Source organism: Dendropsophus ebraccatus, chromosome 8 (assembly GCF_027789765.1).
Source record: "Dendropsophus ebraccatus isolate aDenEbr1 chromosome 8, aDenEbr1.pat, whole genome shotgun sequence".
In the NCBI taxonomy this organism is placed as follows: Eukaryota; Metazoa; Chordata; class Amphibia; order Anura; family Hylidae; genus Dendropsophus; species Dendropsophus ebraccatus.
This window is the reverse complement of record NC_091461.1, coordinates 29416944-29443172: the sequence shown is the minus strand read 5'-3', so window position 1 is coordinate 29443172 and position 26229 is coordinate 29416944. Positions and strand designations below refer to the sequence as shown.

The following is a 26229-nucleotide window of genomic DNA, read 5'->3' as shown; positions in this document are numbered from 1 at the left end:
GGACAAAAGTGATGCTCTTATTGGAAGAAAGGAACTATGTTTAGTTTTTTTTCCTTAATTTTGCCTAATCCCAGTGTATATCCTATAGTATCACCTATAGCAGGGAACCCCCTGGTGCGGAAGAACAGGGACGTTTACATTGAGCTGTGGTGAAACGTGCCCTGCCTCTCAATTTACAGTCCATTGGATTAGTAGTGAGAAAAGAAGCCACTACCACTCCTGTCTAATCCCAGTAATATATGTTACCTATCCTATAGGAAATCCAATTGATCCAGCCTTCCCTAACCTGTGGCTGTTGCAAAACTCCGACTCCTATCCTGCCCGCACAGCCTAGAGCAGGATGGTGGGAATACTTATCTGTAACTGAGTACGTTGGTAGAGGAGCAGATGGGAGCATAGTCTCCTTATTGAATTATCATTGGTTTGGCCTTGTAGCTATAATGTTGCTTTACATCAGGCATCCTGTTTTATGGGTTAACAATCCATAGACACTCTCCTAAGCTGCATAGAGGTGACTGGAGCTGATCTCCTGGATGCCAGCTGTGCCGCGGATGACAGGCCGGGTACAGCCGCTCTAGCATTGGATGGCGCAGGTTTGCAGTCTGTGTGGATTGCTGGAAGATGTCACAGCACATGTTGTACTATCAGCTGGACGTCACAGAAATGTTTGTGTCCTGCCACGCAGGATAAAACTGTTCTTAATGTGAGAAGGTAAAGTGTCGTGCAGGGTCAAAGAACAGAAGTCGCAGCATTTCCTTGCGCCTTTGTTAGTTTCTTTGGTTTCCCTGTGAAAGTGATGAAGGGCTGATCTGATGTCGTGTTCCCATGACCTCTATACTGTGCTTTCTGACAGTCTGCGTATTGTCACTGACTTTCACTCCTTAGCCACTTGATGCTGCATACATACATGATGTCTCTCCTAGCCATACAGGTTTTCATGCACCTCTTGAACACCTCTCTATTAATATGGTGAGTCCCAGTGATTGATTCCTCCCTTGATCAGACACTTAGAGCCCTATTCCACCGGACGATTATCGTTAAATCGTTCGAATCTAAACGATAATCGTTTGGTTGAAATGCAGTTAACGATTAACGACCGAACGAGAAATCGTTGATCGCTTTTATCGTTGCTCGTTCGCAAAACGTTTGAAAATCGTTCGCATTGAATAACACATCGTTCGCAATAGATACGACCGCAATAGCGAATAAATAGCGAAGAAAAAACTATCGCAATTACGATCATAAGTAACGATTATCGTTCCATGGAAATGAGTGAACGTTTTCAGGTCTTTCGCAATAGCGGTCTTTTGAGATCGTTAATCATTAACGATTATGCAAGCGATAATTGTCCGGTGGAATAGGACCCTTACAGCATTGCTCAGATCCGTATCAGATTGGTCAGAGGGTCATAGGCTGCTATAACACCAATCAGCTGTTTGATAGGGGGTCTGGGGAGTGCAGCATCCCCATCACTATTTGCCTGGCACATGTCCATGCTTTTAGTAGTGCTGGTGTGTGATATTACACTTTACTACTGTAAACTGCGATTCTACCATGGACTGCATACGTCTGCCACCATAAAGGCAATTATGACCGCCAAGTCTTCTTAAAGGGCATAAGAATAGAAGTTGATTTAAAAAAAAAAAAAAAAAAAAAAAAAATGTCCTAGAGAGATGTCAAAGGTTTTGCCTGGTCAGGTCTGGGTGAAGGCATAACTTTTTGTATGTTGCTGCCCATTGTAAGACTAACAATTCATTCCATACTTGTTATCTATTCAGTCTCCTTCCCCCAGTTCTGAGCTGTCTGAGACTTGTACGAAGTACACACAAATCTGCGTGTGAGCTTTTCTCTTAATCTCTCACTCTTCCTCCTCCTCCTCCTAACTACAGTGAGTTCATCAGCACCTTTATATCAGATTTAGGCCTTCCTGCATTACAAAGAGGCTAAATAGTTGCAGATACAGCCTGCCAGGGACTTGTTTACATCAGCCGAATCAAAAAGGGAGGGAGACGGAGAGAAAAGCTCCCACACAGATTTTTGTGTCTTCAGCAGAAAGCGGCAGATGAGAACTGGGGGAAGGAGACTGAATAGATAGGTATGGAATGAATTGTTAGTCTCACCATGTGCGGCAACATATGAAAAGTTATGTTTGAAAACCCCTTTAATTCCACCACAAATGCAGGAGATGTTTTCAGCTAGACTCTTCATTCCCGATGGGCACCATAGACTTACTATGGAGGCAGCGAAGTCGGGGAGTGAAGTGCTTAGGTGAGTTCTTCTCCTTGTCTGTATCAGATCCAACTAATCAGAACATTTGTCTCTAGAAAGTGTTTTTTTTGAGAATGCCCATTAAAGGGGTTATTCCAAGATCAAAGGTTTTGTCGTCTCCACAGGGTGGCAGATAACTTGCTTGTCGGCAGTGGTCAGACCACTGATCTTTACCCCTGGTATAATGGCGCCTGACATGAGCATACCCAATGACATGTGAGTCTATGGACATGGTGACTATAGTGAAATGTGTACTCGGGGACTTTCCACATCTTCTCCATTACAGTGAAATGAATACAAAGCATATTCTCTGTCGGATATTTTCTAATGGCCGGCTATATTTGGCCTCAGCCTGCTCTGATGCATCACTGGGTGACATTGCCGAGCAGTTTTATTAATGGTTTTATCTCTTTTGGCCGGAACCTTTCCAAACATGGCAAATAAGGAAGTTGTCTAATAGGATTTCACGCTGTAAAGTTTTTGCTTTTAGGAGTCTGGTGAATGTTCAGGAAGACCCAGCAGGACAGGGATTATGTCTTTAGCCCACATGGTTTATTGCGGTACCGGGAAGCTGTCATCTCCATTATATATAGTTCACTTGCGTCATTGGTGACATGTCAGCTTGGCTGTATGTGGGCATCCAGTCATGGCATCACATAGACAGGGCAGAGCTATAGGCTCAGGGCGACAATCACATCCATGTATATCCTTGATCTGAGCAGTGCCGTGAAAGACGTCTCTGATCTTTTGCTGCCTTTACATTTGTGCATTTGACAGATTGGGATGAAGGCATTGAGCGAATGCTAAACATGGAGCCACTCTGCAGTGCTGCGGGGGTTAAGAAGCCCATCTTGGAGCTGTGGGCTATAAGCACAGATGAACACCATGTACAATACATTGCACATATTCTATGATGCTGAATAGATTGTATAATGGTGGAGGGTTCCCTGCGTGTTATTCTCTTGTGTTCCTGCTGTGTGGGCATTTCATACATGGCGTATATAATGCATATAACCAGTGTGTAAAATCTCCCTCCATAAGGGAACAATGTCAGCTCTGAGCGCAGATAAGGATGCATGTCGGATGGGAAGAGACTGCATTCTGCAGATTTCTTATAGATTACATTGATAGACCATGCACATCAGGTCATCCATGTACTTCTGAGAAAACCTCTTCCTCCTGGAGATGCAATAGCAGAGGTTGTAAGACTCATGAGTATTAATGGCTTAAAGGGGTTATCAGGATTAGAAAAAGCACAGCTATTTTCTTGCAAAAAGAGCGTCCGTCTGTCCTCAGGTTGTGTGTGGTATTACAGTTCAGCTCCATTCACTTTAAAGGGGTACTCCGGCAAACACTTTTTTTCTTTCAAATTAACTTGTTTCAGAAAGTTTATATAGATTTGCAATTTACTTCTGTTTAAAAATCTCCAGTCTTCCAGTACTTATCAGCTGCTGTATGTCCCGCAGGAAGTGGTGTATTCTTTCCAGCCTGACACAGTGCTCTCTACTGCCACCTCTTTCCAAGTCAGAAACTGTCCAGAGCAGGAGAGATTTTCTATGTGGATTTGCTACTGCTCTGGACAGTTCCTGACCTGGACAGCGGTGGCAGCGGAGAGCACTGTCAGGCTGGAAAGAATACACCACTTCCTGCAAGACATACAGCAGCTGATAAGTACTGGAAGACTTGATATTTTTTAATAGAGGTAAATTACAAATCTATATAACTTTCTGAAACCAGTTGATTTTGAAAGAAAAATATTTTCTCCGGAGTACCCCTTTAATGGAACTGAGCTGAAAGACTACACCTAAACTGAAGACAGGAGTGGTGCTGTTTCTGAAAAGTGTTGCCTTGTCTTTTTGAGCCTTGATAACCCCTTTAACAGTATTCCCCTATTTCCTTTCAGTGTCTGTGCTCTATGGTGCTTCTACATTGCAGACTGTGTGTATTGTGACTCCTCAGATGAGCCAGTACTGAATGTTCAGCAGGATGGGGGAGTAGGTGCCGGTCTTATGTTCCTGTCTTCAGTGTTTCTTCGCTTTCATACGGCGCTGTGTGTAATAGCCTACCCAGTACAATGGTTATGTCATCTCCTGGTGCCGTCTTGTTTAGTCCCTGCTGCGTTTAGCAATTTCTCGGGTTATGACTGTTCTATCAAGTGACCTATTCACCTAAAGTGTCAAGTGTGCACTTTATTCTGTAATGGTAATGTTGTCTTCGGAAAGGATACTACTATATAATGTAGCACAGGCCAGAGGGTACAGTGCGCTGATAGAGTCGGGATGCTAGCAAATAAGTGTCCACAAAATACAAGAGCCAAAGTTATCAAGGATCAGAGAGAATATAATCTGCGTCTTTCAAAAACAGCGCCCCTCTTGTTCTCCGCTTGTGTGTGGTATTGCACTCTGTTGATGTGAAGTGAATGGAGTTGTAATGCTCCAGGACAAGTGTGGTGCTGTTTTTGGGAGAAGTTAAAGGGGTATTTTGGCCAGGGAGGGGGTGAATGAAAGCAACGACGTCCCCCTTACCTCCCAGGTTCCAGCGCTGCTCCGGCTTCCGGTTCTCAGACGCTTCTTCGTTCATGATGCAGCTTGAGACGTGACGTTCTAAGCCTGCTCAGCCATTCAGCTGCTGGGGTCCTGCCTCTACCGCTGAATGGCTGATCAAGCTCAAAATGTCAAAAGCTAAAGATCTGGCTGTCCAGACATGATGGGAATTGTAGTTTAGCAACAGCTGGAGGACCACAAGTTTGACACCCTTGTACTAGACCAGCACTGGTCACTTTCTAGACTGGTCTTCATATTGTTATACTGTGTTCTCCAGCTGTTGCAAAACTACAACTCCCATCATACCGGTGCATCCCCCACCCACCCCCAAATATCTCCAGCCTACAGCTGACAGTTCATGATGGGAGTTGTAGTTATGAGAACACTTCTTTTTATTGTACTCAATAATAACCCTGTATTTGGTAAGTACTGGCATCCTGGATTAGAATATATTTGGCTATGTCACATTGGTGCCAGCGCTGTCCGCTTTCAGCTGTTACAGCTCATTTACTTCAATGGAGTTGAACTGCAATACCAGACTCAATCTGTGGACAGGGGTGGTGCAGTTTTTATGAAGAAATTAGTAATGTTATTAATCATATAAAACTCCTTTTAACTCTAGGCACTGTTGGCATCTAGGAGCCAAATGACATCTTAACTTCTATTTGGCTTCATAAGATGAGTAGACGGTCTACTACGCGTTTAATGCTTTTGGTGCCTTTTCCACCATGGCCAGACAATCCCATTATGAAATTTTTTTTCCCCTCCTTTTTTGCAAAAGCCATCTGGCACTGTATCCCAAGGGGATTCTTCTAATGATAGAAAGCTGACCTAGTATATGTTCCCCATATTGTCATGCCTTCCAGTTACATCATGATGTCATCAGCAGTTACCATAGCAACTCCCGGTGAGTGATGCGTTTCAGCCGTCGTACATCTGGGAGCTCGAAGCGCTCCAAGACACATTTGTGTGGCTGGGAGCCGTCAGTAGATGCATAAAACATAGATGTTTGCCTTTAAAAGAAAACCAGATCCCCAGGCGCTCTATGGATAAGTGCAGAAACCCACTTAAAAGCTGAGTTTTTCTGCCGTTCAGGCAAACCTTAATAGAAAGTCCATCAGAGGGAAGATGGAGCGGCAGCTCTTAGCTGTCATTGTTAGGATACCGCCCGGAGCAGGTTTTAGTGGTCGCAGTCCAAAGGTTTAAATAGATACTGGGCTGGAGGTTTTCACTGCTAACCAAAACAGTGTCAGGTTTTATGGCTGAGCTCTGTGTTAAAGTCGCCATAAGAAGGGAGAACCCCTGGTCCGATTGGACCCAGTATTAGGAATGGATCACTAAGGGCAAAACCTGACTTGATCTCTGGGGAATCTTATCTGAATATGCCCTAATAGTCTTATTGTACAGCCCAACCCCTGCCCAACACACTGGGGGGATCTACTAAATCGGTTAACATTTACTGAGCCTATTACATAGTATCTGTGCAGCCCTTTACTACTTTTCATCAACCATGCATTTTCTTTTGCACGGGGAGATGTGCAGCTTACAAATGAGGATTTTTCGGATGGGTTAAAACCAGCCGACCTATGACGAGACGCTTATTCATTGGCTGAACACACAGATCTATCCCATTCAGCTGCTAATAATAATGTGATAGGGCACTAAAGGCCCCATTACACAATACGATTATCAGCTGTATTTGGCCGATTATCTTTGTGTAATAAAAGACAACTGTCAGCCGACATGCACGATGTTGGCTAATCGTTGTCTTTCAGCATGTTGAAGAAGAAACTATTTGGATAGCAATGATCTGCTGCCGTCTCCCCGGCGGCAGCAGACCTCCTTTTCCATACCCCACTTTGGATTATCACGCAAGGTATGGTTCACTTCACACTGCGTTTTTGTTTTCATTTAACATCTTCAGTGTTCAGTCCCATAAGGCCCAATTACACAAAGCGATTATCAGCCGTATGTCAGCTGATCGTTGTCTTTCAATGCCCCCGCCAACACTGCTGTCGGTGCGATTGGCCAATGTAATAGGGGCTTTAAATACCAGTGATTGGCAGAGCAGCAGTGTCTTGTACCAATCCCAGCATCATAGTGAAGATCCATGATAGTGACAGCTGCAAAATCAGTCTCCTCCCCCCTCTGGCAGATGGGAGTATAACCTCCTCTAATTTCCCAACAGCCAGGTAACATAGGATGTGAAGTAGTGCCGACCTGTACTGTTATTGTACCTACAATGTGCACTTAAAGGAGAAGTCCGGAGAAAATTTTTATTAAAGTATTGCTCCCTTGCATTACAGGAAATGCTTATAAAAGTGCTTTTTTTCCCTGCACCTACTACTGCATCAAGGCTTCACTTCCTGGATAAAATGGTGATGTCACCACCCAAATCCCAGAGCTGTGCGGCTGTGGCTGCTGGAGAGGATGATGGCAGAGATGGTGGCTCAGTGTCCCTCCAGTGCCCTGTGTCCCTCAGTGTCCCCCTGCCGTCGTCCTCTCCAGCAGACACGGCCCGCACAGCTCTGGGAGTCTGGTAGTGACATCACCATGTTATCCGGGAAGTGACATCACCATGTTATCCAGGAAGTGAAGCTTTGATGCAGTAGTAAGTGCAAGGAAAAAAGCACTTCATGTGTATTTCCTGTAATAAGTGTATATTGGTGATTTGTATAACTTTTTTGGGGGGGGGGGCAATACAATACGTTAATAAATTTTTTAAAAACCAGTAAAAAGGTAATGAAACTAAACATAGACTGAGCATGTGCAAGGTTCCCGTCCCTGGGGTGTGACTGAGCATGTGTGTCCTCCATCACTCAGATCAGTGCACATGCACATCCGGTGACACCATACGGCGTAAGTTAATGTCATAATAACCCTTCGCAGGCTTGTTTACCAGCTTGTAAACATAGTTCATCTTTTATGCTTTGTATAATGAATATATTTAATGGTGGGAGAGCCACTTGAAGCCAGCTATTAATAGTAAAGCTATGCAGATGATTCATGTATTGGTTATCTATTAATATGCAGAAGGGAGGTTATTGTGGAGCTAGTCATGGCGGACTTTTATTGTAACATCTTGTTTGACTTAGCAGTCCTATATATACACACTCTAGTAGATGTATTTGGGATAAGTAGTGTTTAGTTTTAGTGCCTAATCTAGGGGTAAAGGAGATGTGCTGTTTATGTCTATATCTCCTCTTACAAGACTGGTTAGTGGAGACTTCTGCCCGCGTCAGTCTGGCTCCATTGCTTCTGGGTATAGTAGTTACATCTCGTGTTTGTGTACAGCGATCAGCGTAGGTATGTTCTTCAGGATTACTCTCCCCCCTCTTGTGCTGGAAAATCCTATTTATAACATTAGGTAACACATGCTGTATACCAGGGATAGGGAACCTCCCACTGTTGCAAAACTACAATTCCCATCATGCCTGGTCAGCAAAAGCTAAAGCTTTGGCTGTCCAGGCCCAATGGGAATTGTAGTTTTGCAGCTGGAGCTTTATATAAACAGTAAGCGCTCTATTACACGGGATGATTTTCGTTCCACAAAAAATCATTTAGTGTAATAGCAGACAACGATTAAACGACTAACGAGAAATCGTTGGTCGTTTGATAGAATTTGGATCTATTTTTATCGCTGATTGTTTGCAAATCATCCGCATGGAATAAGACGTCGTTTGCAGTAGCGACACCAAGCCGACCACAAGAACGATCATAAGTAACAATCAACGTTCCGTGTAATTGGGTGGACGATTTCTGGTTCGTTTGAGATCATTTATCGCCGAAAAATCACTTTGTGTAATAGTACCCTAAGACCCTATGAATTGCCTGCTGATGCTAGCCTCAGGTTTGCATCTAGGATGTGAGTGTTACACGGGTTTAACCTCCGTCCCGTCACTTGTGAGCAGTAGTGGTGAGCACAGGATCATGTAACCCATCTGAATATTACCATTCCCAGTTTTCTAGCCGCCACAAAAAAAAAAGGGAAAAAAAAAGGTTAGTTTCCTTGTTACTTATTGTGTAAGGAAACAATTCCTGCTGATTTCCTGTCTCTATTTAGATATCAATGATCAGGATCGCATGGACCTCATTCAGCACAGGCCGCTGTGGCTCTGCCTGCCAGGATGTAGGGGCAAGAAGCCGAGCTGGGTGTTTCTTGGGAAAGAATGTCAAAGATTTTCATGAGAGATATTTTATTTTATTCCTTTGTTTCGGCAAAAAGAATTGTACAGAGACTGTGTTAGCAGCTATTACATCAGGAGAGTACAACAAAGCAGTACCCTCGCGGAGGCAATGTGACACTATGTAGGATGAGGACAGATCAAGACGTGGGTCTACGAAGAAATGTGAAGTGCCTTATGTGCTGTAAACAGGATCATGACATAGGGCCAATAACCACTAGAAGGGCGAGGATGGCTTTGTAGGTGGTAGACCATTGTTATAGTAAGCAACAAGACATCTGGAAGCAGAGCTCTGTTTTGCACCGGTGCACTATGGACTCATTCCTATTTTCCTATTACAGTCCCGGTTTGAGATGTCTGTTCAGGTCAGCAAAACAGAAACTGTCTGTATTACACTAGTGTAAAACCAGCCCAAGGTGACTGTTCCCAAAGGAGATGTAAAGCAGCTGAAGCCATGCCGACCCGCATCAGCCAAGTTGGTTAGGGACTTGGCAACAAATAGTGTAAATTGGGAGGGGGTAGAGGCCTCAGACTAAGGTACTGCATGGTAGAAAAGTGGTTGGGTACAGTGCATGGAAACCCTCTTGCCTAAAGATACCAAGTGTCAAGGTGGTCCAGGAGCCTTCTGGAAACTCCCTTTCCTACTCTTAGGGTGCATTCCCACGTTCCGTGATCCTGACTGATCACGGACGTGGAATGCCAGTACCGGAGTCCCCCCCCCCCCCCCCCGCACCCGGACAGCATCTGTAATTAGATGCTGGGAGCGGGGGAGACTGTATTCATAAGTGCCGTGCTGTAATGAAGCAGCCGCGCGGTGCTGTTACTACAGCGCGGCGCTTATGAATACAGTCTCCCCCGCTCTCAGCATCTAATTACAGATGCTGTCCAGCCGCGGGGGGACTCCGGTACATGCATTCCACGTCCGTGATCCGTCAAGATCACGGAACGTGGGAATGCAGCCTTAGTAGAATTTTTTTCGTTTTGAAACAGATTACGCTCCATCTATGGTAATTAAACTGTCTCTGTAAAAAAAAAAACTTGCCAAAAGTAGTTTAATCTGTGGCTATCTTGGTTTTCAGACCCCCATAGTTTACTAGGTAGAGGTAGAAGAATTGCTCTGGGTGTTCCTCTCCCCAAATTGTGGTGGTTTCTGTTTTACTCAGGAGACTTTATAGATCTACAAAAGAGACCTGTCTCCTGCAATGAGTCAGGGAGTGAAGCGCTCAGCAGTGCACTTCTCCTGGCGCTCTATAAAATTCAGTGCAGGTCTGAACACCCAGATCCAGACCAATCAAAACTGTTGACATGTCTCTGTCTCATCTATGATAAATACATGTAAACTTGATTTATGCCAAGAAAATCCAACATCTTATGAAAATTGATTCGCATTGGGAATTTGCATGGGTTTGTCATGGCTTTTCCCCATTGTACTCAGTTGAATAGAGGAAATCCACAGTCCGATCCTAGTGTTGTCTTAACTGCGCAACCGCAAATATTAAGAATATTGGGAAAAGACACATAAAACCTTCCATACACTCCTATCTGCAGTCACATGAGTATAGTTGAGAGCAATGGAGGGGACCAGGGAAGTGACGCCAAGGGAGAAGAATGGGAAGGTATACTCTGCAATAGATTGGGAAGGTATACATTATATAGAGTATACTGTAGTAAGTCAACAAATAGGTAATTGGCTTGGTAAAGGCCTACTTAGCTAAATTCCCTTTTGTGACCTAGGAACAGACCTATGCAGAGAGAAGAGCTAGTAGTCTGTGGGTGTAGTTGTCATCTACCTCCTTTATTACACCACTATCTATGCACCTTGCAGCATATATTTTACATATGGTCAGCCCCTTTTAATAGGGTTCTTCAACTTAAGTTATCCAGCGTTACCAAAACATGGCCACTTTTCCCCTTCTCTTGTCTCCAGATTGGGTGGGGTTTCAAACTCAGTTCCATTAAAGAGTAACTGTCATGTTGTTGTTTTTTTATTGCAGACATCAGTAGTATAAGCGATTTTAAGAAACTCTGTAATAGGTTTCATCAGCCAAAAAAGCCTCCTTCTGTACTCAAGAAGCAATCTCCCTGCCTCCCCCCCCTGACTTCTTATCTGTGCATTATCTGGCAAACATGTCTTCATTACAGGGAAGCCAGTGAAGACGGGTTCTGCTCTCTCCATTCTATCCTTATGGAGGGGGGAGGGGCCGAGGGAGATGAGGGAGCAGGAAGAGGTGACATGAAGGTCAGCTGTTTGTAGACTCTCTGGGCACCTAAAACGCTAAATTCAGGTGTCAGAAAGGTCAGTGCTTATCTATGAACTTACTGAGAGAAGATTGCAGGGTGTTGTGCTTTGCAGGACTGCTCCGTGCTCAGTCACTCCTAACAGCCCCTCCCCTCTCCATAGCCACATAATGGAGACAGAAATCCTGCTTCATTTGATGTGAGGGGGGAGGCTGGGAGATTGCTTTTTCACTACAGAAGGAAACTCTTTTAGTACATAAAACCTATTACAGAGTTTCTTAAAATCGCTTGTACTGTTGATATTTAATGTTTTCAGAAAAATGACCCTGAAATGACAGTTACTCTTTAAAGTAAATGGAGCTTAATTGCAAACCAAACCGGAACTGGAGACAAGAGAGGGGGAAAAGTGGCCATGTTCTTGTAGCGCTGGATAACCCCTTTAATAAAAAAGCAAACCACATGCTGCTAGGGGTATACATAAACTATAATGTACTCACCTTGCCCAGTCCCTGTTTACTTCCCCAATGACTCCCAGTGAGGTTCCACATCCTGCAGCCTTAGTGATAGGCATTACCCAATAATAGATGGATACAACACCTGTCACAGAGGGCGCTCTTGTGGCAGTCTGAAGCAGGTGTAATGCCCTCCCTGAGTGCCCGCATGTGCCATAGTAAATAGGGCAGGTTAGCCTTTAGTGACCCTTCCCTTATATAACAATTCATAGTATTTTAGGCGGCCTGTATGTACATTTACTAGGAGAGGTTTTCCTTGCACAGGACTTGCTGCCTTTGCTTGCGCTGCATCCGTCCTCTGGAATTTGTTCTCTGCTTCTATTCCCAAACAATGTAACCTGAGAAGCAGAAGCTTTATAGGAGTCTGGATCGGCTGCCAGGGTCCACCCTTCCTCCTCAGGCCTCTTTTACAACACAACAGAAACTCTCCCCGGTCTCCCCGCAGTGTGCTCATTGTGGGGTTACTTGCTACCCATAAATGTTGGTTGCTTTCTGCCGTCTCTTGCTGCGCTTTACTGGAGCTTGGGAAAGTGAGAAGATTTAGTCACTGCTCTGGAAGGAGAATTATTGTTTGCATACGTTTTATGACTGACATTAGTGGGGGAGGGGGGGTCTGGTTTTAGTATACTTATTAATGTATAATTAATCTACATATAATAATGTATACAATTTTTTTTTTTTTTTTTAAGAACCCCCCCCCTCCCCTTTTATATATCAAATCCTGGTTTTCAAACTTGCATCGATTAGGATGGGGGGGGGGGGGGGGGGTAAAGGTCGGGGAATACATAGGATGAGAAGTGTCTGAGGTCAGACAACCTCTTATGATCATCTGTAGATTTGACTGGATTTCCTTGTCTCTCTGTTCCAAAAATACCATGAAGGCTTAAGGGGGGTCCTGATATGTCATTGGTTGCTTAGAAGCTGTATAGAATGTGCTTTTGGTGTAACCAGTGACTCAGACATTTGCATTTTATTTTTCTTTTAGTAGAGGAAGTCATGTAAGCAGGGAATGTTTCTGGATATATACAGAGAAGTCGGGTTACATTGTAATTTTCTTCTGGTACAGAGAGTGGCATTATTATGTAATATAAGGAAAGCCGCGGTACATCCATTTATTGGAGGAAAGAACTGGGTGAAACAATATAAAATCTGAGCGAGGCAGGAAACCCGAGTGTACGGAAGAGAGGGTGCCAGCAGGAATTCGACATGTGTTTCTCCCCCCCCCCCCCCCCTTTTCTTGTGCAGAATCCCTTAGTATTCAGGCTAGGTTCACGCAACGTCACTTTTTTTTGGGGGGGGGGGCCGTTTGGCGTCCGTCTTTTTCAATGTCCATCATTTTGGATGATGGTTGTTCAAAAAGATGGCCCTCAAAAAATATGGTGTGTGAACCTAGCCCCAAGGTGTTGTCATGCTTAATAACATTTTTTTATTACGGCAGCCAAATGTTTGATAGCTGCCAATTGGAAGTCCACGACCCCCCCCTTTTAGAGAGCAATTACTGGGGAAAATAGCAGATATAAGGCAAATGGAATATCTCTCGGCTCTTAATAATTCAAGAATGGATAAGTTTAGACAGATTTGGGACTCCTGGGACCTGGTCCATGGCAGCAAGATAAGACCTACTACCTCCACCCCTCCTCCCTGCTTTCCTATTGTTTTCCCCCCTTTGTGTTTAGTAATGTCCTCGATGTAGTTTATAACCTTTATGTGTTTCCTATTCTTTTCGTAGTTTGAATTTTGTTACGGATTTACAATGTTTATGTGATTCCCTCAGCTGGAGTCCGGAGTTCCCCTATCAGCAGTTACCAGTTTATTGAGGTGGCACATTACAGGCAGTTAGGGACAAACACTGTTAAGGAAATGGTGTTCAGATTGTATTTTTTTCTTTATATCCTACTCTCATAGATGATTAGTTATACTTTGATTGCTAAAGTTTGGTAAGAAATGTTTGCTATCACTACCACTCCTGGACTTGGAATGTATTGTGTTATTGTAAAATAAAAAAACTGAACAATAAACAGTTTAAAAAAAATAACATTTTTTTAGCTATGGTCTCAGTCTGAATTAAAAATGGGAGAGATTCTCTTGCTGAGTCTCCCACTGCTGTCATCCTTGTGCCTAGCAAATCTTCCACTACAACCAGTCATTGGCTAAGCAGACCTTTTCTTGTGATGCTCAGCCATGAACGGGCCCCATCAGGATGGCAGCGGCCAGTGATCACTCAGGGGTTATCCAGTCAGGTAAAATAAATGTTGAATCCCCCCCCCCTCTCTGTAGCTGTTGAACTCCTCTTAGGGTGGTATTACACGGACCGATGGGGGCCCGATAATACCTGTAAACGAGCAGCGATCTGCTAGATCGTCGCTCGTTTACTGGGCCTATTACACGGCCCGATAATCGTTTAACACGTTACCGTTACCGATGTCCTTGCAGCACTTGTTTAAACTGCATACATTACCTATCCACGTTCTAGGGCTGCTCCTGCGCTCTGCTTCTCCACAGGTCCTGCTCGCTCTAGCTTCAGAGTGGCCTGTCAGCCGACAGGCCGCTCAGCCAATCACAGGCAGGGACCGCCGCGGCCTGTGATTGGCCGGGCGGCCTGTCAGCTGACAGCCCACTCTAAAGCTAGAGCGCACAGGACCCGGGAAGAAGGCGGCAGGAGCAGCCCTGGAACGTGGATAGGTAATGTATATCATCAGTCGCCGGCCGCGCACAGCTATTACACATAGCGGTGCGTGGTCGGCACCCGACGAAAAAGGGTCAGAACCTATATCAACGATCAGTCGATCGTTGTATTTATTACATGGAGCGATAATCGACCGAATCGGGCCGATTATCGTTCCATGTAATAGTACACTTACAGTCTTCTCACGCTTATGTGTCGCAGTTCTCGTGACACTCAACACTATAAAAACATGCAAATCTGCTTGTTGGGCACGCTTGGGGGCATTCCTTGCCCCCCCCCCCCCCCCAAGCAACCGCCCTCGCCTCCAATGCCTACACCTATTGATGCATACCAGCAGGCTGAAATATACATCTGGACGGGTCAGCAGAACACCCCCCCCCCCCAGTGCTTCTAACAAATGAATGCAATTTTGCAATTTTTATATACGGTAATTATCAAGAAATCTGTTGCACTAAAAGAGTGCAAGCTACTGTATGCATGATCCTGCTTTTCATTAAAGGGGTTTTCCAGGTAAAATAGACCGAACTATCCACCATTAGTCACTGATCAGAGTCTGCACTATACAGTAAGCAGGGCTGTAAGCAGTTGGCTCTGTTTCCTGTGTAGTGGCCGAACCTGGTTACTGCATCAGCTCCCGTTTACTTGAATGGGAACTGAGCTTGAGCTGCAGTTACAGGACACCTCCACTATACAGTGAACAGAGCCAATTGCATCCAGCCTTGTTCACTGTGTAGTGTCATTTAGCGACCAGTTGATGCCAAAGATGCCGTATGTCACACGTACAGGATCTGCAGCCGATTTGATGAGGCACATTGGAAGTTGCTGCAGATCCTGTACGTGTGAATGCACCCTTAAGATCAGCATTAATAAAATCCCCCAGTATGCCCTGCCATTCTCCTGAAAGAAGTGCTGCAACGAGATATCTGTACTTGGAAAAGGTGACGCTGAGACTAGCAGTTGGAAAGCCCCTTTAAGACCTTTTATAGTAAAGTATTGTCTGACAGTGGTTACTTATTTCCACATTCTCGTCGCTTATTTAGAAAGACTTCCTGTTAATCTGATCCGATTGGGTTGTTTTTCATTATTACCGCTTCTCTGCTTCCCACTGTTTACGGGAGGGTGCGGATCACGGCACTGACGCCTATGTACAAGCACATGGTGACATAGTACATTACAATCTAAAAACTATTTTTGGCCTGTCAGTCTTGGCCTATTTCTGGACAATAATAACCCTTGAGCTCTGCGTTTTCCACGGCTGAGAATCCTCTATTCTGATTTAGGATAATGATGGGGCCGGGGCCTGACACGCTGCGTGTCGGTGTAGTGTTCACGCTTTATGGCACAATGATGCAATGAGGAGACAGCGATAGCATGAAGGGTTGTCCCCTTTTTTAGATGCCCTCTATGTGCTCTCTAAGCAAAATCTTGTTAGTGAACCACACTGGGAAAGTTTGCCTGAGCAGGAGGTCACCTCTGTGTGGTTCTACCCTTTGGCATATAGCGGGGGTCCTGAACATTAGGCACAAAACTTATAAAAGCCATTCAGAAAACTTCTTGCAGGACTAGACCACAGAAGGCACCCACTCAGGACAGGTGCCTCGCCTCTGCCCTGTGCCCTAGTTGGATGTGTGGATATTTTACAAGCCAGCGTGTAATATTTATAAAGGCCGTGCACGGACTTTGCTCCTCTGGTTGCTGGCAGAGACTGGATCATTCTTGTGAGGCTTCAGCTCCATTACAGACATATTATTTAGTCTATTGTTCTGTAGTTTGGAATAGTTGTGGGAAATGGTTCTAAATAAAGCGAAACCAGGAATTTGAGCGTTGTATGTGTAAGGTTTGGCGTCCTTATCCTGGTACGCATGAGATGTAAAGTGTCCTGTGTGTCCTAGAAAACTGCTGAGTGTTGCCGGTGGGTGACGTCAGGTCCAGACAGTCGCTGTTGCACTAGTAATGACATGGTTCCATCTTCTTATCTAATATACTTTGATTTTTCTTTTTTTTTTCTTTTCCAGCTTCCTGACAGACACAATTGTCCGACCCTGGGAGTGTCACAATGACTGAGCATGGCATAAAGTGGGCTTGCGAATATTGTACCTATGAGAACTGGCCGTCTGCCATCAAGTGCACAATGTGTCGTGCTCAAAGACCCAGCGGTGCTATCATCACAGAAGAACCATTCAAAAGTAGCGCCCCGAGTGTGGGTACTATAGAAAGAAGTGGGGGCAGTCCATTAATATGCCCCGACTCCAGCGCCAGACCACGCGTAAAAACCTCATTTAGCATGGAAAACAGCAGTAAGTGGTCATGCCACATGTGTACCTACCTGAACTGGCCCAGGGCCATCCGATGCACACAGTGTTTGTCTCAACGTAGGACACGTAGCCCAACAGAATCTCCACAATCCTCTGGATCAGGTTTACGCTCTGTTCCCAGCCCCGTTGACCCATGTGAGGAATATAATGACCGCAATAAACTGAACATTAAAGGTCAGCACTGGACTTGTTCAGCTTGTACGTACGAGAATGGTGCAAAGGCCAAAAAATGTGTTGTATGTGACCACCCTTCTCCCAACAACATAGACTCCATAGAGCTGGCAGATACTGATGAGGCCTCCTCTATTATAAACGAGCAAGACCGGGCTCGCTGGAGAAGTGGCTGCAGCAGCGGTGGCAACAGCCAGCGCCGCTCCCCACCCATGTCCAAGCGGGATTCGGAGATGGATTTCCAAAGGATTGAACTTGCTGGGGCGGTGGGCAGCAAGGACGAGCTGGAACTGGACCTCAAGAAATTGAAGCAAATTAAAAACCGAATGAGGAAGACAGACTGGCTGTTCCTGAACGCATGTGTGGGTAAGTGCTGGTGTCTAGCAGGGGTACAGTACCTTGCGAGCCTTCAGAATCGCTGTACATGTTACACAGTACAAGATCATTAACAGCCTTCACCATTCACACAGAAAATATTGGCACCTACTAACATGCACTTCATTACCTGAGATCTCAAGGATCGTGTGAATCTACAGTAAGGACCCTACAACAAATGAGCAGATGTTTGTTAACAGCTCATTGTCCAAGTTACTGACCACCTTTCTGCTCTTAAAGCAGTGTTGCATATGTATAGATAATGTAGATGTATAAAGACCTCGGGGGACACTTATAAAGGCTGCGGCTGGGTTTTATGCCAAGGAGAAGGCGTAAATTTGCCCCGGCGTACGCCTGCTGTATTGCCTGATAGGCGGGCGGGGGGGGGGAAGGACACGGCAAGGCAGGGAGGATTTATCATAATTTATGCCTGTTCGCTGGAAGCAGGTGTAGATTTGTTGCGCTGAGCCGGCCAGGTTTACTAAGAAGCCGCTTAGTAAATCTGTCAGTGAAAAAGAGGAAGGGGCTTTATTTAATACCAGCGTACTCTTAGGAGGGGGGAAGTTTGCTAAATGAATGTATTTGCAGAAATATATAACTTGAGTCTTACCTCTATATTGATTGAGCTGGTAATACCCGTTTAAAGGGGTTATCCATTGCTACAAAAACATGGCCACTTTTCCCCCTCTTGTCTCCAGTTCAGGTGTGGTTTGCAATTAAGCTCCATTTTCGTCAATGGAACTGAGTTTGAAACCTCACCCAATCTGGAGACAAGAGAGGGAGGAAAAGTGGCCATGTTTTTGTAGCGCTGGATAACCCCTTTAAGCCTTGTAATAGGCTCTGTAAATGATCACCCATTCACTACATCCACACTAGTGATGGAGCCCTAGGAGTCACTGAACCTGTATTGGCCCTCAGTATTTCTTAGACTTATAAAAGTTGTTTTGATTCCCCCAGAGAGGTTTGGGATGAGACTCTGGACACGGATACCAGGCATCTCTGAGGAATCAGAACAATTGGAAAACAAGAACTTTTACAATACGCTTTTTTCAGGTTGGACGCTTACTGAAGATTTGCTCCCCTCTAGTCCCCATCACTTTGCCTCCTTTCTCTGCCTTACACACAGACTTTATCCACAGGGTTAATACCCATCAGCAGTGGATGTCTGCTCCTCTTCTGAAGAGCGATGTTTACTGTCTCTTACCTAAATGTGTTACAAGAACGGCAGGAGGAGACAGATGTGCGCTGAATGTTTGTGCTTGATGGAGTGGCTGGGATTTCTATATATAGTGTGGGATGAGTCACGGCTCGGCCTGTGTAAAGTGCATGCACTGGAGCCAGCCATCTGAATGTGTGGGTTGTGTTCTACATTTACTGTAATTGCCTTTGTCCAGTTGTTTTTCTCCTTTGTAGTTGCTCACACTCCTATTATTCCCGCTCCAACTTGTCCTGTATACTCCTGGCTGCAGTTTAATGTTGAAAATAATGTGACTATAGATAGTTACTATGCATGTATTACATTAACAATACCTCTAGTAAAACCAATGCAATCAATTAGTACAGGTACGATAGAGATAGAAAAGAGGAGCATCATTACCTCGTGTGCCAAGAGGCTTATGGTATCACATGGTTTCCTTGGCAATTGTACCGCTATCTGCGTCTCCCACCATCAGAGTGCTTGAGACATGACGTTTCAAGCCCGCTCAGCAAGCCAGTCAGTGGCAGAGGTGGGATCCTGCCTCTGCCACTGACTGGCTGAGCGGACTTGAAACGTCACGTCTCTAGACCCTGCAGAGACCAGGAAGTGGCCGGGCAGCGCTGACCAGGAGCGGGGAGGTAAGCGGACGTCATTGACCTCATCCACCTCCTCCCCGGCCATAGGAAAAAAAGCCCTCCAGCCCGGAGTACCCCTTTAAGAAGACATTTTAGAAGACACACAGGCTTTATACAGGTCTATATCAAATGTGCAGCATCTAAGCTTGTGGATGGTGCAGAAAACCGTGCATAGTGTAAGGGGGGTGACAGCATCACTTTGACTGTGTGCTCCAGACTAGCTTGCTGACCCTGACCCTGGCTGTCCACAATTCCGGCTGCTCCCTTAGGCTAAGGCCACAAATCTATTCAGAGTTCCTGATAAGAAATCTGATAGAGATGAGTGAACTGGGTTCGGGTTCGAGTCCATCCGAACCCGAACGTTCGGCATTTGATTAGCGGGGGCTGCTGAACTTGGATAGAGCTCTAAGGTTGTCTGGAAAACATGGATACAGCCAATGACTGTCCATGTCTTCCACATAGCCTGAGGGCTTTATTCAACTTCAGCAGCCACCGCTAATCAAATGCTGAAAAGTTCGGGTTTGGATTGACTCGAGCATGCTCCAGGTTCGCTCATCTCTAAAATCTGATTTTCCTGACATGTTCATTTGAGGACATATATCTATGCCATGGCTGATGCCCCATGGGCATGTATTATAACAGGGCCATAGCAGTGTGTTATCTCTAACCATGGGTCATGTTACTGCTTCCTCTTAGGGCCTTATGACACCAACAGATTATCTGACAGATTTTTAGACAGGTCAGCACTCGCTTGCTCCTCCAGATTGGCCTGTGTAATAGGGGCTTAAAATCACAAGTGTGATAAATGTACATTATGAAGCTCCCGCTATGGATAATATAAGAGCTAGTTATTCCTGGGCTACAAATCCACCTATGTGCCCATTTTGTTGGTGATTATTGGCACAGGATTCTGCAGTGATAGAAATCCACAGCCTTGTAGCAGAAGCTGTCAGACAACGTAACCACCTCCATTTTATTAAGATAAAACTCCTTAAGTCCTGTAAGGCTCCATACACCTCTTTTGGGGCCTCATCAGGTTTTCTGCAGCATGGTGCTACGACATGGTTGTGTTTTAAGGTCCTTGTCCATTGAAGACAATTGGACAGTGAAGGCTTGGTGCCCCCTGGTGGCCTCTCCTGTCAATAACAACCTAAGATTTCAGTAACACATGGGGTAAAGTCAGGAAAGTCATCATAGTCTTACCTGATTGCATCCAATGGACAATGTATATGGTAACCGGTCATTTCGGTTGGTACTTTACACTTGAGGTGACCTTCTCACAGCTAAGCAGATAGTACGTGATGGTTTTATTGCTTCCTCAATTGTCTAAACTGAACTCTTGTTTCAGGGAGTTCTCTCTACTATCACAGGTTTATTCTCTACCTATGACGCATCGCTCTACTTTATTATCTTATGAGTCATTCTCTGGTGTGAATGGTAGCGGGGATGAGGAGGAGAGAGCCTTGTCAGGTTGCGTAGTAAGTGTAGCCCCCACTAGCATTAAAGGGAACCAAACATCCCTGCGGTATTGCATACAGTGATATATATATATATATATATATATATATATATATATATAATAATGTTATATGATCAGAATCTGTGCTGGGGCTTTAAAGGATTGTAAAGTTGTCTCAACAAGACAACCACTTATCAGAAATAAAGACAGCCCACCTTCATGTGACTGCCAGAAGTATTTAAGGTGCCAGGCATGAAAATCAGCTGGTTGGTGTCAGGGCCAGCTATACATTTGCTGCAGGGAACACTTGTACTATTACACATGCTGCCTAGTAGGAGACGCACTTTCTTTGAACTCCATAGTAAGACATGAACACAAGCATTAATATTATGGTCGTAATTTTAATGTCATTTCATGATGACCTATTGCTAAAAATCTGTGTGTGATCATATCTAATGGGGTCAAGTATTGTTGTATTGTCTCCAGCTTGTAGAAACCATGTCCTGTCTTTTAGGTGTGGTGGAGGGCGACCTGTCAGCAGTGGAAGCTTACAAGACATCAGGAGGAGACATCGCTCGGCAACTTTCAGCCGATGAAGTTCGTCTATTGAACCGTCCGTCGGCCTTTGATGTGGGTTACACTCTGGTGCATCTATCTATTCGCTTCCAGAGGCAGGACATGCTGGCCATACTTCTAACAGAAGTGAGCAGCTTTTATAGTCTGGCTTGGTGCTTCCTTCCTGTGTTACACCTATGTACAGAATGTTTCATCATCTATATTATCATGCTGATAACTTTTTATTAATTTAAGGTATTTTGGAAGATTCTCGTTTTAAATCTCGTGGGTTTTTTTTTCTCTTTTGCTAAACAGAATGATTGATTTTTTCTCCTTGCAGCATCAGATACTATTTTAATGACATTTGAGACAGCAACTATATTGCTTTGCACTGTGAAAGTGCTCCTCCTGTGCCCCATATAAGTAGTTTCCCCCAATATGTACCACTCTGTGCTCCCATATAGTATTGGAGATCTGCTTTGTGCCTCCATCTAGGTAGGGTGTAATAGTGGAGGTATAGTGGATGAGGGGTGTAGTACTAGTAGTACAGGTATAGATGAGGAGTGACTGGGGCAGCTGGGGGTGACTGAGGGGAGCTAGGGTCGACTGGTGCAGCTGGGAGAGACTGAGGGGGGACTGGGGCAGCTGGGGGTGACTAAGATGGGACTGGGGCAGCTGGACACACACCTCTCCTGCTCTCACACCCGACACAGGCGCTCTCCTCCCGGACACACATGGAGCTCTCTGGTCTCTGGAGGAGGCTGCGGGGACTGCAGGGTAAGGTGATCGCGTCGCTGAAGGTCCTGGGGCTGTACAGCAGGATCGGGGGTCTGCACTGCACCCCCTGATTCTGCTGAACAGCTCCAGGACTCGCAGTGATGCGATCACCTTACCCTGCAGTGCCCACAGCCTCCTCCAGAGACCAGGGAGCTTCATGTTCGGCCGCCGCTGCACACACTGCCACCTGCAATGATTTTTTTGTGAAAATCGAATTTACGATTTTCACAAAATCTGTTCTAAAATTCTGGGCGAATTAGATTTATCGCCCATCCCTACCCTAGTGATGTCCAGACACTAGACCATTCACTGTAGCCTCCTTGGGAACAATGATGCGAAGGCTTGTTGTGTGTTTTGGTGTATGTCACTATCGCAGGGGCTGAATAACATCCAATATCAGGATTATTCCTGAAATAAAAGGCTACCATTATATAATGCCTGGTGACAAATGGTTCATGTTCTTGTGTAACTCATATGTGGCTTATATAATTGCAGGTTTCTCAGCATGCAGCCAAATGTATCCCAGCCATGGTGTGTCCTGAACTTACAGAGCAGATCAGGAGGGAAATCGCAGCTTCCATGCACCAGAGGAAAGGCGACTTTGCATGTTACTTCCTGACAGACCTTGTCACTTTCACTTTACCTGCAGGTAAATATTTGGCGATGTTGCTTGCCTGAGAATAATGTGTTCTAATAACAGAGCCATTGTGTTGACCCATTTATTCATTAATCTTAGTGGGTGATACTGCTCTAGTATAGTCACTCCTGGTATACATGTCCATGGAGGAATATATTGGGAAGAGGACAGTGTGTCTTTCCAGGATGTCCATAGCTGGAAAAGTAGGCACATGTTGATGGATTTGTCACACAAAAGGTCCTAGTACAAGAAACAATTATCGACTGCACTTGGCCAATTAACCCCTTCAGGACCAGGCAAATTTTTGTTTTTGCGGTTTCATTTTTTTTCCTCCTAGTCTTTAAAAGGTCATGGCACTTGCATTTTTTCACCTACAGACCCACATGAGCCTTTATATTTTGCGCCACTAATTGTACTTTACAGTGGATCAGATTATTGCTGTATTAGTCTGGTCTGCAGCAGACCAGATAGATGGATTGCTGGGATCAGTGTCAGTGCGACACTGAGCCCCGGCCCGGTAAGCAGGGAAAGGGGCAGATCATTTAAATGTAGCTGTCAGTTTTGACAGCTGCATTTAAATGTATAATTAGCGAGCGCAACAATAGGACTGCCGCGGTCCCGGGCTACACATAGCACCTGGGGTCGCGGTGGTTCAGAGCGTGGTCGCTGCCTGACCCCTCTCTGATTCCCCACCTCCCGCATCAGGACGTAAATGTACTGACTGATGCGGGAAGGGGTTAATCAGTCTTAACAGTTGGTAGTGTAATAGTGCGTGTTGGAAGGCAACAATCAGCTGGCGTGCACAATGTCAGCTGATCGTGGTCTTTTAATATGCTGAAAAATCACGATTATGTCACAGACTGCCTACTGACATATTAGGGCCAGAAGCAGCAGCAGACCGCCGCGGATGTCAATGGGTAGCTTGAACAAGCAACCCTCCTACTCCTCCCCGCTCTGTTTGTACATGTACATGCACAGGCAGCCAGCTGAAAACTAGGGGGAAGAGAGTGCCGACCTGACAGGTTGGCGCTCGCTTCCCCTGTAAAATCATGCTGTGTAATGCGGCCTTAACTTCTGCAGATCTGTTACATATCCTGTATATGCAAATTGGTTTTGAAATTCTTGCACACATAGGCAATGGATTTTCTGTTGCAGAAATTTCTGGAATAAATCTGCTATGTGACTTGCCCTTTAAGGAAAACCTTGTTATCCGGTACCCACTGGTGTATCTGTTTCCAGCTGTATTGATCTACTCGCTCTTCACTGTGTAGCGAGGTGAAATATTATGCTGTTGACTCATTATTGACTTCTCTGTTTGCAGACATCGAGGATCTGCCTCCCTCCGTTCAGGAGAAACTGTTTGATGAAGTTCTGGACCGGGATGTTCAGAAAGGCAAGTCTTGTGCTTAGTGTACAAACATCCTATCTAACCCTATGCTGAATAATTCACTTACCTGCCTGCTCCATTGCAGAGCTAGAGGAGGAATCTCCTATTATTAATTGGTCACTTGAGCTGGGGACCCGTCTGGACAGCAGACTTTATGCACTTTGGAACCGCACTGCAGGTGACTGCCTGCTGGACTCTGTACTACAAGCAACCTGGGGCATCTACGACAAAGACTCGGTGCTAAGAAAGGCTCTGCACGACAGCCTCCACGACTGCTCCCACTGGTAAGTGCAGCGGGAAAACCTTACAGTTTCTGTTTCTGCTATTTAGAAGTTGTCTGCTTATTGGCCTGATCCGTAAGTTTAGAGTTTTGTGTTCTTGTCATAGTGATTTGTTCTGATTAGATCTTCTAAAATTGTTTGTTATAGCATTAAGTGTGACGTAGATGACGCTTGATTACTGAATCTCCTGACCGGCTTTACCATTACCCCTTTTTTGTTCAGGTTTTACAGCCGTTGGAAGGAGTGGGAATCTTGGTACTCGCAGAGCTTTGGACTACACTTCTCTCTAAGAGAGGAACAATGGCAGGAAGACTGGGCTTTTATTCTCTCGCTAGCAAGCCAGGTAAGTAGTGGAATTCCTGATACAGGTGCACATTTTAGGCTATATTCACACGTTCAGAACGCGGACGTGGAATGCCTGTAACACTCTTCCCCCGCCCAGGCAGCATCTGTGATAAGATGCTGGGAGTAGGGGAACTGTACAGATATGCGCTGTAATGAATCAGCCGCGCTGTCATTACAGTGCGGAGCATATCTGTACAGTTCCCCTGCTCCCAGCATCTTATCACAGATGCTGCCTGGGCAGGGGGAGAGTCCATTACTGGCATTCCACGTCCGTGTTCTATGCGGAACACGGAATGTGAATCCAGCCTTACTGACATGTGCCTGTCAGGCTTCAGGACATTTCAACCTATGTCGGCAGCTTGGAAGTTCAAAGTGTCTGAGTTTTGTGCTCGAGTCTATGGCAACCTAAACTTCTGATAGCAGCTGCACATGGAAGTTCCGGAGCCTAAACCTTGACTGGCGCACTTAAATGAGTTCCCATTATGTATCCAAGCTTGTATGTAGTATATAGACTTGGTGGTGACAAATTACATTTTCTCACAGCCATGCCACTATTTCCTACAGATTCACAGGTTCCAGAATTACAGTCTGTGCATGGAAGAGATGTTATGGAGCGGAATCTAAAACCCTTTAAATCTTTGGGCTACTATATTGATGCGGTGTCAGTACAGTAGCGTAAAGATTTTAACAGTTTCCAAGCTCCTAGCATCATAATGATTGATGATGCCGGAATCTTCATCTCCATTCCATGGCACATTGGCCATATTAACAGGCTGTGCACGGAACATGTGACCTCTAACTATGCAGAATTTTAATTCGAATAACAATATGTCTGCCTACGCAAGAGTAACGAAGCTAAAGGTTTTCTGTGAAGTTTGTTGCTTTTTATTAGCACAAACTTTGCATGATTCCCCATAAGCGGTATGGGTCCCTCTAATACAATTCTCCACCTCACAATCCCATACTCCCTGCTCTCTGAACGAGAGAGGTTATTGAAGATGTAAACATGAGGACGGCGTTTCAAGCTGTCCTCTTTCTGGTGCAGTTTTGTAAACGCATTGTAGCAAGTCCATTGGTTTGTGTGCTCTGTTATACAGCACCATTAGAACATGTTATGTGTGTGATCTCTCTTCTGTAAATTATTTATTGACCTGTCTTATGTAAAGCCACTTATTGACCCAGTGTGTTTTTATCTTTTTGTTGTAGCCAGGGGCCAGCCTGGAACAAACGCACATCTTTGTTCTTGCGCATATTCTCAGAAGACCAATCATAGTATATGGAGTTAAATATTACAAGAGCTTCCGTGGGGAGACATTGGGATACACTCGATTTCAAGGTATTGCTAATGTCTAGTATATCATGGATAATCTATGTACACTTATGCCCATGTCCAGGTCAAGTCATGTATGGGCACCAGAATAACACACAATTCTGTCTCCTTTACTCAAGCTTAAAGTGACTCTGTACCCCTAATCTGACCCCCCAAAACCACTTGTACCTTTTAATCTAAGATCTGTCCTGGGGTCCGTTTGGCAGGTGATGCAGTTATTGTCCTAAGAAAATACTTTTAAACTTGAAGCCCCGTGCCAAACGGGAGTATCTGTGCCCGAACTTTGCACCACCCCTCCGTCCCTCCTCCCCACCCTCTTCATCATTAGGAATG

General features: G+C 45.0%; 1 protein-coding gene across 3 annotated transcripts in view; it reads left to right on the top strand.

Moving 5' to 3' along the window:
* Positions 1 to 26229, top strand: part of ZRANB1 (zinc finger RANBP2-type containing 1) — a 39284-nt gene that overhangs the window by 10401 nt on the left and 2654 nt on the right. For 2 of the 3 annotated variants that reach the window (XM_069980078.1, XM_069980077.1), the window contains exons 2-8: positions 16447 to 17283; positions 21099 to 21286; positions 22412 to 22565; positions 23875 to 23946; positions 24026 to 24224; positions 24444 to 24564; positions 25773 to 25902. In XM_069980078.1, the coding sequence (XP_069836179.1) occupies positions 16488 to 17283; positions 21099 to 21286; positions 22412 to 22565; positions 23875 to 23946; positions 24026 to 24224; positions 24444 to 24564; positions 25773 to 25902 (1660 nt within the window). In that variant the 5' untranslated portion in view covers positions 16447 to 16487. The remainder of the gene's footprint in view (positions 1 to 16446; positions 17284 to 21098; positions 21287 to 22411; positions 22566 to 23874; positions 23947 to 24025; positions 24225 to 24443; positions 24565 to 25772; positions 25903 to 26229) is intronic. The other variant, XM_069980079.1, reaches the window with a different exon arrangement.